Here is a 13249-nt window from a genome sequence, read left to right as displayed (position 1 = left end):
TGACAAAAAACAGTTTTATTCATGAACACGTCACAAAGGTTTGCCACTGAACGAATGTATGACAATAAAAAGCCTGCTATATAGTTAACCCTTCAATATCGCAGTTGATGTAGACCAGACATGGCCGCAATAAATAAAAACCTGCCAAGTAGGATCACCTCTATTTAAACTACTTTTTTCCCTTTAATGCTGAGTCCTAGTAGCAAGCAGAAGACATATGAGTGGCTTCTTCTTGCGGGTTTCAGCATGGATTTTCATGTTTATCAACAAAAAAAAAGTTTCAGTACTGAGTTCTGTTTTAACCCATTTTCCTTGTAGCAAGCAGAAGAGTAGAGTGTCTTCCGCTTGCAAGTTTCAGCATGGATCTACACATTTTTATGATCTTAAAAAAATAATTAAAAAAAAATCCGGATCAGAAAAAAATTATGTGATGTAGTGAAGCCAAGAAAGTTGAAGCAGCGATATTTGAGGGATTACTGTATAGACAGGGTTGGAGTGCAGCCCCCTTTCCAAAGATAGTTGCTCACCATTAACAAATTCTTCCTCACATGTAACAGATACTTTTGTAATCACTTGCAATACCACACATAAGTAAAAAAAACAGGAAGGGAAGTTCCCAACGTTGAATATCAGACAGGTTCCAGGACAGGTGTCAATATAGGTACAATTCCAACCCTGTATATAAGTTTTTACTTTCAATTGGTGCTAGACAATCAGGGAGCACATTTACTGAGAGATACTGCTGCCTTTGTTTTTTTTATTGTGTGCAAAGGAGCCACGGATGTGGGAGGCAATTTGTGGCTTCTTCACGATGACAACCTGCCCGGTAACCATGCCCTGAGCATCCCACAATCACACCATATGTTTGGATTTTGAATAATGAATGCATTGAACCACACACCCCAGATATGTCAATACTAGTGGAGATGGCCCTTAAAATGAAGGAGCTCTGGATTCATGTTTTCTTGGTACAAAAATCAAGATATTACAGGGAAGCACCTGAAATCATTGTTTGCGATAGCGTTTGGTCACTATGTCCAATAAATAGACAAAACATGAATATTGCTGAAATTATTTTGTCTATACATCTACATTAAAAACACACATCATAACAGATAGATGTACAGAAGAACAAACCATACTATGTAACAGCACTATCCAGTGTTTGTCTTTTGAATACACTCACTGGTCACAAGGTTTTGTAAACTTGCACATTCTAATGTGAATCAGTACAGGAGCTGTATCAAAGGTGTCACCTCTACAAATATATTAAAACTAAATGTCAAAACCTTTTGAAGTTCATTTCACAAAAATTAATTTAACTTTTATATTTCAAGATTAAAATTGAAGTACATTTTTTACCCCCCTACATTGTAGGGCCTACAGTAGCTAAAAGTACTGTAATTAAAGAAGCATTTCTTACAATGCTTTTCTGTAAACTCGTTGAATAGAAATTACTACTTTAAACATTCTTAAATCTTCTAGTCTATATTAATGCTAGGCATGATTATAGACCATGATCTAATAATAAAAATATTCAATTAATACCCTACTCATACTGTCAAATCAATATATTCATAAAGTAGCAGCATGGTAGGTAGTGTTGATTAATTTGGTAGATTTTGAACGGTGCCTCCAAAATAATTCTAATGTTGTCATTTTTCAGTTGTTTAATTGCATTCCAAGGTAGGTCAACGGTTAAGGTAAAGAAAAATGCACATATTTTATCTCACCTGTTGTCAGCTGCATGGCTTCAGTTCACATGCACTCTAATGTGAACCATTAGTATTGAAAACAGATGGCTTAATTAAAGAAAATATTTTTTTAGACAGATCCTGAATTGGAATTCATTAGATGCTATATATATACATATGCATATACATATACACATATATATACATATACACAGTAATACCTTGACATACGAGCAATTTAAGTACGAGTAAAGTAAGTTTTACCATAAAATACGAGAAAAATTTTGATGTAGGAGCATACAGCCAGGTGTGGCCAATGCGAGAGGGTGCTTTTGAGAACAACATAGGCACTGTCTTTCTCGCTGCAACTCCCTCGTATGAATGTCTCTAAGAGCACTGCGCAGTGCGTTGCATTTTTCTGTGTTTTTTCACCCCGTTAGTCAGGGCTGAATAAAGGAATTAACAATGTTGTACGCATGGCGGAGCTTGCTCGCCAATACGAGAGGAGTACTACTTCAAGTTGGCAAGTGGTCCTGCCTTATCCAATTGTGAGGATATTGGTGTGCATAGTTTTCGGAATATTTTGAAGGGAAGACAAAGGCAAACAACCTTCGATAGGTTCCTTTTAAAACCTGCAGCTGAAGGCCAGGATGGAGATAGGGCAAATAGAGCCAACTCAGAAGAAGAAAGGTAAAGAAAATTACAACATAATTTGAATTAATTTTCGTGTAAGGTTAGATTACACTTTTTATTAGTGTCTGTATCATAATCCAAGTGAATTTAAATTTGTTTATGTTACGAGCGTGTTGCCGTGGAGTGTCTGTCTCTCCCTCGAAAGACGTTGATTAGAGATACGAGTAAATCGAACTAAGAGCGAACTATCTCAAGGTACCACTGAATATATATAGTTTATATATGTTAAAACTTAATATATTAAACAGTGAATATGTAAACATATGGAGCAACGGATGATGTGTTGGTTAGCGCTTGAGAAGAATTCTAGGACTGCTCCTAGTTTTAACTGTTGAGGTAGTAGATTTGATCGGCCTAAGACGTTTCGTAGAGCCCTTGGATGTGGCAGAATAGCTACCGTCCTTTGTAGAGTCAGCCAAGTCCTTGGTAGGGTCAATTGCGGCATCATTATCAGAGCCAATGCTGGGTGGTGAAATAAATGTGACAATATCATTGCTAGCACCTTTTTTAGTTCCCTTTGGACTGTGTTTGGCAGAATTATTTGCTGGTGTTTCTTTATGCACGTAGGGTGATGTCACTAAATTGACTCGGGTATGTCCTGCAGCTCTGATAACAGTCCTAGAAACAGTAATCCTGGGAATTGTTTTTGAGATAGGATCTGACACCATTGTCAGGCTTCTCTGTAATTGTTTTTCTCTCATACTTCTGCATATGGCCTTACTGACTGAACCTAGATGAGATTTATGTTTGACCTCAAGAGTAGTAATGCTTGCTGCTGAGTCAAAGCTTCGAATATTAACCTTATTTTGTATGTCCTCAGCAACAAAACTGTCCCTTATCATTTTCAGATCTCCAATATGTGTATCTTGTCTAATCTCATCATCAACAGTGTTTCTCAATTTATGGACAGTATGTTTCACTTGGACGTCTTCTTTACAGTTAGTCTCTGTCTCACTGTTATAGTAGTCACGATTCAGTCGATCGTCCCCATTGGACTTTTGTGTCCTGCACTTTTTTGACGGATTGTCGGTAGAAAAATGATTCAAAGAAGTTGGACTAGCATCTGGTGGGAGCCCGCGCTTTCTTCTAGACAATCTCACCCCCCCAGTGGTCTCGGCGAGATGTCTTGTGGCTAAATTAGTATGAAATGGCATTTGAGCTGGTGCCCTGCTTGGAATTTTTCCTGAGTTCTGAAAACCTCCGAGGGTCGTGGGGTTTCTGTAGAACTGACAAACTGGTAGGCTTTGATTGTGAGGCAGCTGGTGGTTGCTGTGCTGGGAGAGCTGATTGCTCTTGACTTCTCCTGGTTGGCTTTGGGGGTGTCCTTTTAATTTACAGGTATTGCTGACCCTTGTTGATTGCAGGTTGCCCCCTCCTTTCTTAGGCTTCATGGATGAAACTGGTCTGACAAAGGAGGTGCTTTGGTCAGAAACTCTAGTGACCTGAAAAATAGAAATAACTTTTCCATGATTTTCTAGAAGTTAATGTTCAGGATTTTCTAGAAGAGTTACCCATAATGTTAAAGATTAACTTGAGATTAAGTACAAAACAATTTGTTTCCCAGTTTGCCCCACCAGAGTGATATTACATTTATGCCTGAATTCAGTGTGTCTTAGATTAAAAGAAAAAAAACAAGACCAGAGTCTGCCTGCACATCACACCATAACCACTTTTCTGCTCTGCTCAGATAGAAACATTCCTTATAGAAAAGACAGGAACATTATGTTGTCTCTGTGGGATGGAGGAACAAGCATAGATGTCACACTTTGCTAGCATTGCACAAAAAACAACCTAAATACATATGCGAGAGAACATGCATGCTGGTCACGAAGTTACAGTTTGTCAATCTTCATCAACAAATAGTAGGAATATTTAGGACGTGGAATAACTGTGACACAACAAGCAGAAATTCTGAGACACAAGACTTCCTACATAAGTCATGAAGCGATTAAGCCTAGAGATTGGTAGTCGGTGAATATGTCACACCACATGGTGACTACCCCACTTGAAAATGTCAGCCATGACAAAACACCATTCTCCATAATGTGTCTGTAGGGGTAGAAGCGGGCTGAAATTGTGTCATCTGAGGGAGGCATAAGTATGAAAGTTGATAGGCAGTGTACATCTATATGGCAAATTGGGACTTCGTGTAGAAGCACTAGTATTTTATCGTGTCAAGAATCGATTCAGAAAATGTTTAAAGTTTGTCAAATGATTCCAGAGTAATTTTACCATTTCAGTTGGCTAGTGATCTTATTTTAAGCTATCACAGAAGAAGTATTAGTCTGCTAATTGAGCTAAAACCACTTCAGGATGGTAATCGGTAAAAATATTTGTATGGTTTTTATGCCATTAAAATCATGAGTACAATATGATTGAAACATACATCCTTTCTTATTTGAAAACATTAATTTCAGTCCTTAAATGTTTTCTAACGACCACTGTAATGACTAGTCAACGGTTAAAGTTAAGTCTGTTTATGTTTGGAGTCTGTCAACCCCACAAACAACCCCAATTCATTACACTAACTATACATCTTCAAGGAACAATCATGAAGTTAACAGACCTTATTGTTCCTCTTGAGCTGAATGGAGGGGTGCCGAGGTCTCAGGTGGTGTTTTCTAACTTCCTTACTCCTGCTTGTCTCCATACATTCATTCTTTATCCTATGCCCTTCCTCTTCCTCCTTCCTCTCTCTCTCCCTTCTGCGTTGTTCCCGCGCAGTTAGATGGCAGAGCGAGCTGTCCTCAGCACACTCAGAGCCTCCAAGTTTCAGAGAGCTGGAGCCTGACCTCACTGTAGGGCAACACAACAAATAAAATGTGCTCATTCTAGCAAGATAGTTGAACCAAAAATGTTCAATGGGACTGCTTTTGTTTGTAGTATATCAGCATCTGCCAACCGATGGTGTAGTGCAGTGGTCTCCAAACCATTCCACTTCGGCGGTGCTTGTTGAAAGAAGTTTTGAGAAAAATCGATTTAAAGACAATTGTCTTTGACGACTTTTAATAATGTTTCGAAAATGCAATGTAGATGTGATGATTGCTGAAATTTTGAATCGTATGATTCCGATTCATGATTAAAGCAAATCGTCAGGTAAATGAAACGTATACCGTCATTGTTTTTGACTGATCCAACCAGCAGCATTATCAATACTGTAGTTTACCAGAACCAGAAAGAGATTAGATCAAGTATTAAGGAGTAGGTAGGATTCAGAAAAAATAATATGTGACAAAATATAATAAATACTACTATACTATTACATATTTACAAAAAAATTAAGTTGGATAAAGTCCCGGCTGCTGAGTGGTTAGTGTGTCGGCCTCACAGTTCTGGGCTCCTGGGTTCGAATCCAGGTTGGTCATCGGTCCTCCTGTGTGGAGTTTGCATGTTTTCCCTTGGGCTGCATGGGCTTTCTACGGGTAATATGGTTTCCTCCCACATTCCAAAAAAAAACATGCATGAAGGCTGGTTGGAAACTCCAAATTGGCCCTCAGCAGGGGGGCACGTCTGGTAGTGCAGGATTTGAGTCCCTGGCGGCGCATTGTGTTACTTGTAGTAGCATTTGTTACTGTGGTCCCAGGTCTCTGTAGGTCATTCATTAGGTCAACCCGTGTGGTTCTGGGATTTTTGCTCACCGTTCTTGTTACCATTTTGACACCACAGGGTGAGGTCTTGCATGGAGCCCCAGATCGAGGGAGATTATCAGTTGTATTGTATGTTTTCCATTTTTCTAATAATTGCTCACAGTTGATTTCTTAACACCAAGCATTTTACCTATTGCAGATTCGGTCTTCCCAGCCAGGTGCAGGTCTACAATTTTGTCTCTGGTGTCCTTCGACAGCTCTTTGGTCTAGGCCATAGTGGAGTTTGGAGTGTGAGAGACTGAGGTTATGGACAGGAGTCTTTTATACCGACGAGTTAAAACAGATGCTATTAATACAGGGGATGAGTTGAGACATTGGTAGGCCTCCTTGACAGCCAGAAATCTTGCTTGTTTGTAGGTGGCCAAATACTTACCGTATTTTTCAGTGTAAAATGCCTGGTTATATTAAATTATTTTTGCTTTTTTGAGCCTCCCGTTTCTGGGCCATTTAATATACCTGGCTATATTAAACGGCAGGGGTATATTAAATGGCGCACAAACGGGAGGCTCAAAAAAGCAAAAATCATTTAATATACCTAGGTATATTAAACGACAACTCAGCTTTTTTGGCAAGATTTGTATAGTGTTCATGGGGGCATAATTATATAGTTCATTAAAATTCCAAGTCAGACTTTATTCAGCAGTAAATAGTTTTAACCTGAGCAGAAAGTAGTTTTGGTCTGCAAAACGTTGATGCACTCAGTCACGGCATAAAGAGTGCGAAGTGGATCGTACCTTCCCATTTGTGCGCCATTTAATATACCCGGTTATATTAAACAGCAAAACGGTATTTTCCACTCTAAAAATTGGAACAAAATAATTTAAAAATCAAACAATGTGATTTTCAGTTTTTTTCCCATGTTCTCATGGTTGAGGTTTACCCATGTTGACAATTATAAGCCCCTCTTCTCTTTTCAAGTAGGAGAACCTGCATAATTGGTGGTTAACTTAATACTTATTAGCCCCACTGTATGTGTGTGAGCGTGAATGGTTGTCTGTCTCCTTGGGTCCTGCAATTGGCTGGCCACCTGATCAAAGTCAGCTAGGATAGGTTTCAGCACCCTCCGTCACCGTAGTGAGAATAACATGGTTTAGAAAATGAGATGAGAAATTAACTGAGTGTGAGTTATTGTCCGTCTTCTCGTGCCCTGCGATCAGTTGGCGACCGTTTCAGGGTTTCTCCTGCCCGCGGCCCAAAAGTCATCGGGGATAGGCTCCAGCAGATAAGCGGTTTGGAAAATAATGAATGAATGAAAAAAGGCTTGATTTTAATTGTCATAATCTGTTTTCTCTAGTTTCTCTATTGTCTTCTCAGCATCTGATTGAGCCGAATATATTTTGTTTGCATTCCTGCTTCTGAGTTTTGTGTGAGATCCATTCTTCGTCTTGCCGTTTCATAACATGAATAGCCATTCCTCATATTTATCTCTCAATACAGAGAGAAATATAAAAGAAAACCGTTTTATACTTTGTAGTTTTATGTAACCATATTATCATTGCTTTATTTTCCCCCCTGGTATTTATATATTGAGCATTTATCATGTGACATCATTGAAACCAAGGCAGTCATAGAAAAGGAGTCTAGCACCTGTTTGAGGGACCGTGTTTTTCCTGTCAATGGCAGTTCTGGGCCAGGTGGAAAGACAAGAATTGAAATGTCGATTTGTGATTAGTTCTTTTTCTTGTCCACTGAAGAAGGCCATGTTTCTTGGCAATGCTGCTGAACCTGGTGTAAAGAGAAAAATCAATTTATTTGTGTCCGTGATAATGTCCTTATTACCAGAGTACTGTCCAGTCCGAATATAAGACGATGGTTTTGGCAGTTAAAAGACTGAAAAAGTAAAGGTCGCCTGAAAATTGTGGTCTAGACATCGTTCCCATTCACAACGCTAGAAGGCACCAGATAACTTTTAAAGCGTATACTGAAAACTGATAGTTCATTGAACTGAATTGAATGCCTTTATTGTCAATATACAAGTATAGTTAAATTTGAACGGGGTTAGGGTTAGAACGTCCGGCGACCAAACATCGGGCCAGGAATAAAATTAAGCGGACGTCACTCCAATATTGATTGGAAAGATTTTTGGCAAGGGAACAATGCCAGAAACCATAGGGAACTTCTTATATTGGTTTTATTGTCTCCATATGCAAAAAAAGGTGAAAGCGTTTCAATTGAGACTAAATCTTCTTACAAAGGGTTAAGACAAACGACCAGACGAGCAAAAATACGATCGGATAGAACTCCCTCAATCACCCTTCTTTGGGGAAAGTGTTTTTACAGTATTTTAGGAAAAATATTGAAACGGTGTCTATCCTGTTACGAAAGCAGTGAATGACAAGCCAATTTTTCCACAGTGCTGACTTTACCTGTTAGTATCTTACAGGGCATGGTCTGGATCTGGGTGCGGTAGATGAGACATGGTGTGCCCATTGTCCAAGACAAACTGCGCCACTGATTCCACGTTTTGGCTTATGGTGGTGAGGGGGGCAAATAAATTATATAACCACGGTCAAAAAAGAAACAGGACTATGTGCTTTGGTTTCACTGTTTTTACCAGTATCTGTTTTAGAGTGGAGGTACAATTGGCGGCTCGGAATTTCCGTGCGGCGGCTGGCCTCTCTCGACGACGTTGCGCCTCATCAAGGCATGGCGATCCGACTTATGGGTTGGCTTGCCAAATAGCAGGAGACTACTTTTCTTTGGGTTAAGCTAAACAAAAATATGAATAGGGTGAACAAAATCCATTACAATGTCCAAAACAGGAAATTGGATTTGCAATGAAGGAACAGCTGGAAGCCACGAGTCTCATGATTTTCCAGGTCCGCAAAGCAGTTGATATGCTTCTGACGGTTGATGTGCTCTTGGTGGAGCAGGGGGGCGTATGTAATGTTTGAAAGATGTTGCACTCAATGACACGTCCTCCAATGGGTCCCTAACCAAAGCCGTTGAAGATCTGCAGACCCTGAACAAAGAGGCTCTCTGGAGTGGAACTATCCATCTTCTGGCAGCAAATGTAAAAAAATGGCCTTCACCGAGGTAATATCAATGGCCGTTTTGGCTATTACTTTGACAATGTGTGGGTATTGTTACATCCCCTGCTTACGCTCTTTACTAGAACGACTTATAGTTGGTGCAATTGCTCTAACAAATTCCAAACTGCAAGAATTGTATCTGCTTATTGTACAGCCTACTGGTGATAACATTGACGTCCAGGACTATGCAAATTATGAAAATGAGCTGAACAAAAATAATTTCGTGCTTCCTTTTTCCGTGACCGGACGTTTGGTCGCGGGTCATTTGTTCCCTTTTTGTCGCCGGTCTTTTGGTCCCCGGTCAAATGGTGACAGAGAGTTTACTGTTGAAACCAGCTCTCAGAATTATATTCATGAGAGTTTACTATCTAAGAGAGAGTTTAATATTTAAGTAGTGTTGGAACCAGCTCTCAAAATTATTTTCATGAGTTTAATATCTAAATATCTACTGTTTTCAACAGTACTTAGATATTAAACATCCCCCACCCGCCTGAATGCTCCCCTTATTAATGATTGCAATTCCACTTTTTAAGTGACAGTGGTGGATCGTCAGGGCCTGCAAGGCCTAGATAAAATATCTGAATCACAGACCGATGTAAATTGTTTTGTCCATGAATACTTAAATAATTCCAAATTGTCTGTCAGCCTCCTTTCAATTCTTTTCCCCTTTCTTATTTAAGCATCTAGCCAATCACATTTCAGCCATTATTTGTTGCCAGGGTCAGAAATCTGCATTGAGGCCTTCACAATCAGTTCTGTAGCATCTGCTGCATAAAACAAGCGCCAATAAAACTGTTGCTTTAACCATTCAGATTTCAAGTTGACAACACCAATGTCTTCTCGCAGGGGTAGGGATACGTCATCGCTTTCAGCAACTATGATTGGCTAGTGATAGAGTGGACTAGCCAGAGTGGACTACCAAAGTGGATCTAGAGCGAGCTGCACAAGCATATATATTGTGTTGATTTAATACCAGTTTTGTCAACCCGCAATTGCTGAAGGAGAAGAAATGTATGTGCTTGAAGATTTACTGTCAAGTCCTTTTCAAGACGATCTTTTTAAGAAAAGATGGCCATAATTAAGAAAGGTCGGACAACTCAGAAGCAAGTACGCCTGTCACAACCCAGAACGAACATTTTCAGCACTAAATCGAATAAAAACTTTTGCCAGAAATCCGACAGGACAGGCTCGACTTTCAGCATTAACTTCGATGGCGATAGAAAAGGAGAGAAAGGAGGATGGATTTTGTGTCCAGATACGAATGATTTTTGGTGAGCAAAATATGGCTATATTCCTAAATAATATTTCAATTGTATTAGGTTATTATTTATGTTTCCCAGCTGTAGCTGCAGTAAAGGTTTATAGCCATAAAAAAGTATTTGCACTGAAGGCGTTGTATTGAAATTTACGGCCCCGCCGCCGTTAAGTGATAATAACCGTACAAATTCAACGTGGCACATATTTTCCAAACACGCACGGAGCGTTTTCCAAGAGGCGGCTACAGCTTCTTCATTCGGCTAAGATACCTTTGGCTTTTCAGCGTGAATTCTTTTTTTTATGAATGTTTTTGAATTTTGGATACCTATAAAAAAATACCACGATAGACGCGACCTGTGCAGCCGTAAAGTGGCGAGGAATGACAATCATGCCTCTCTCAAGTGTTTTTCTCTTGTTAGATTAAAAATTAATTGTGTAACATGACGAACAAAGATGTACCTCTTAGGCAGAGAAAGGATAAAAAGTCCTCAGTTTTGGGCCGACGTCTGGTCAGACTTGTGACTACTGCAAGGTTGTGGCTGTGCCTGCCTTGTGTTGATGACATCAGCATAGGACCAGGAGAACTAGGTGGAGACTGGGCAAACTTTCTTTGTGCTTGAAGCCTTGGCCTAAACAAACATATATAAACTTGCCAAAATAGTTTTTGGGGGAAAACCATTTAAAAAAACAGAAAAGTAGCTTACCCCCTGCTATTTGGGTCATCCTTGTCGCAAATGAGGCTAACATGGGGGCGGTGAAGGCGTGTCTGCAAAGGCCAGCTCCAACCCAAGTTTCCTGAAAGCGAGGACGGACTAGTACCATTGACTAAGGAACCTAAGATAATATTTATGAGAAAAAGGAGAGAAGATTACAATAGTCCCCCTGAAAGTTAATTAAAAAAAAGCTTTATTTTCCGTTGACTACTGTCACATTATTCATTCATCTTCCGTACTGCGCATCCTCTTAAGGGTTGCACAGTTTGCTGGAGCCTGTCCCAGCTAACTTCAGGCGAAAGGCAGACTACACCCTAGACTGGTCACCAGTCAGTCCTGGGGAACAAAGAGAGTCAGATGACAACTCGCGCTCATTATCACACTTCCACCGAGTGTGAATCAATACCAGATTGCCCGCGACAAAGTCAGGCGGAAGACCCACTACCCCAGCGGGCAGCCCGGCGGTTGAGTGGTTAGCGTGTCGACCTCACAGCTCTGAGGTTGAGGGTTTAGGTCGGTCCACCTATGTGGAGTTTAATCGCTCTGCACAACCTGCGTAGGTTTTCTCCGGGTACTCCAGTTTCCACCCACATTCCCAATATAAAAATATTCCTGGTAGCTGGTTGGACAATTTAAATTGCCCCTTAGGCAGGAGTGTGAGCATGAAAGGTTGTTTGTCTCATCGTACCCTGCGATTGGCTGGCCAACAGTTAAGGGTTTACCCCCGCCTCGTGACCCTAGTGAGGATAAAATGGTTCAGAAAATGAATGAATACTGTCATTATAAAATGAAATCACCATTGTGTAGAATGTACATTATATGACAGTACATTTATCTTAACAATTTAGACCTTTTGAAAACGGCCTGACACAGACTTCACTTTGTATTATTAATATTGGATCCTAGTGATAGAGTAATTGATTGAGCAATGTTAAAGTAGTAGTACTGGTACTGACCCGTGTTGCCTTTGGGAGAGCTCGACCTCTGATTCCTGGCCGGTACATGAGTCTTCACAAGTGTTTGACCATTCTTGCGGGGCCTCTTATTTTTAACTGAGTGCTTATGCAGAGATATTTGTGTTTGTTCTGTAGTGTTTTTGTTTTTAGATGTTAACTTTAGAGAGGAGTTTGACATTTGATATGACCGTAATGTCCTGGTTGGAACACAACTTTTGTGCGGATGTTGTTGGAAGCGGTTGTGTAGCACAGTTTTTTCACGACATATTTTTGGTTTGGAGTAAATGCGCTTATTTGTAGGAGAACTTTTTTGTTTTTGTGAAAATGTATCCTGAGACGAAATTCTTTTTAGCACCTTGTTCCTGTGGTCCCTGGGCTGTTTTGATTTAACTTGAACGTTTTGTAGAGCATGTGTTTTGTTCTGCTTATTTTGCAGTCTGCATGAGACTCTTTGCTGCCGAGGCTTTTGTCTTGACATTTGGGGTTCAGGAGAAAGTTTAGTTTTTGATGCAGGCTTGCGTTTGTGTCCATGTGTAGGCAGGTTTCCATGCGTGGCTCGATGTGTGTCTCTGAATTCCCTGAGGGAAAGGAAAAGAACTTTGCGCACCAGACGTTCTTCACACCAGGGCATCCCATCGCTGATGTCCTACGAAGTCAAATGCATATATCAGTGTAAGTTCTCCAAAAACAAAACTCATGCCCTGCAGTGAAATATAGCTTCAGGATAAATTGATTTTCCACTTGGAAAGCAATAAAGCAGGGATCCCCAAACTACAGCCTGTGGACGGCTTCTGCCCGTGATAGACCGGTATTACATGTATAACGGCGGCAGAGGGAGATATTTTAGTGGCCCAGGACACACTTTCATAGACTTTATTTATTTTAAGACATAGGGGGCCCAGTGGGAAAAGTGGTTAGCGCGTCCGCCACATAACTCTGGGGTCTTGGGTTCAAATCCAGGTCATGTCCATCTGGGTGGAGTTTGCAGGTTCTTGCCGGGTCTGCGTGGGTTTCCTCCGGGTACTCCGGTTTCCTCCCAATTTCAGAAAACCTGCACAGTAGGCTGATTGGACACTGAATTGCCCTTAGGTATGGGTGTGAGAATGCATGGAAATCCGTCTCCTTGTGCCATGCGATTGGCTGGCCACCGATTCAAGCCTGGCCTGGAGTCGGCTGGGATATGCTCCAGCACCCTCCGCGATCCTAATGAGGATAAAGCAGTTCAGAAAATTAGATGGTGAGTAAGCCTCTCTCTCT

The 13249-nt window shown here is 40.5% G+C and overlaps 1 protein-coding gene across 6 annotated transcripts in view; it reads right to left on the bottom strand.

Moving 5' to 3' along the window:
* Positions 1-13249, bottom strand: part of LOC144199814 (uncharacterized) — a 33731-nt gene continuing 20482 nt past the window's right edge. For 2 of the 6 annotated variants that reach the window (XM_077721688.1, XM_077721687.1), the window contains exons 3-7: positions 11028-11157; positions 10783-10952; positions 7622-7759; positions 4954-5183; positions 1-3829 (exon numbers count right to left, since the gene is read on the bottom strand). In XM_077721688.1, the coding sequence (XP_077577814.1) occupies positions 2675-3829; positions 4954-5183; positions 7622-7759; positions 10783-10952; positions 11028-11157 (1823 nt within the window). In that variant the 3' untranslated portion in view covers positions 1-2674. Of the gene's footprint in view, positions 4119-4953; positions 5184-7621; positions 7760-10782; positions 10953-11027; positions 11158-11724; positions 11774-11992; positions 12639-13249 lie in introns of those variants that run through there. The other 4 variants (XM_077721686.1, XM_077721685.1, XM_077721690.1 and 1 more) reach the window with 4 other exon arrangements.

The sequence above is a fragment of the Stigmatopora nigra genome, chromosome 7 (assembly GCF_051989575.1).
Source record: "Stigmatopora nigra isolate UIUO_SnigA chromosome 7, RoL_Snig_1.1, whole genome shotgun sequence".
NCBI lineage: Eukaryota > Metazoa > Chordata > Actinopteri > Syngnathiformes > Syngnathidae > Stigmatopora > Stigmatopora nigra.
Note: the sequence above shows the minus strand (reverse complement) of the source record. Positions and strands in the feature narration are given on the sequence as shown.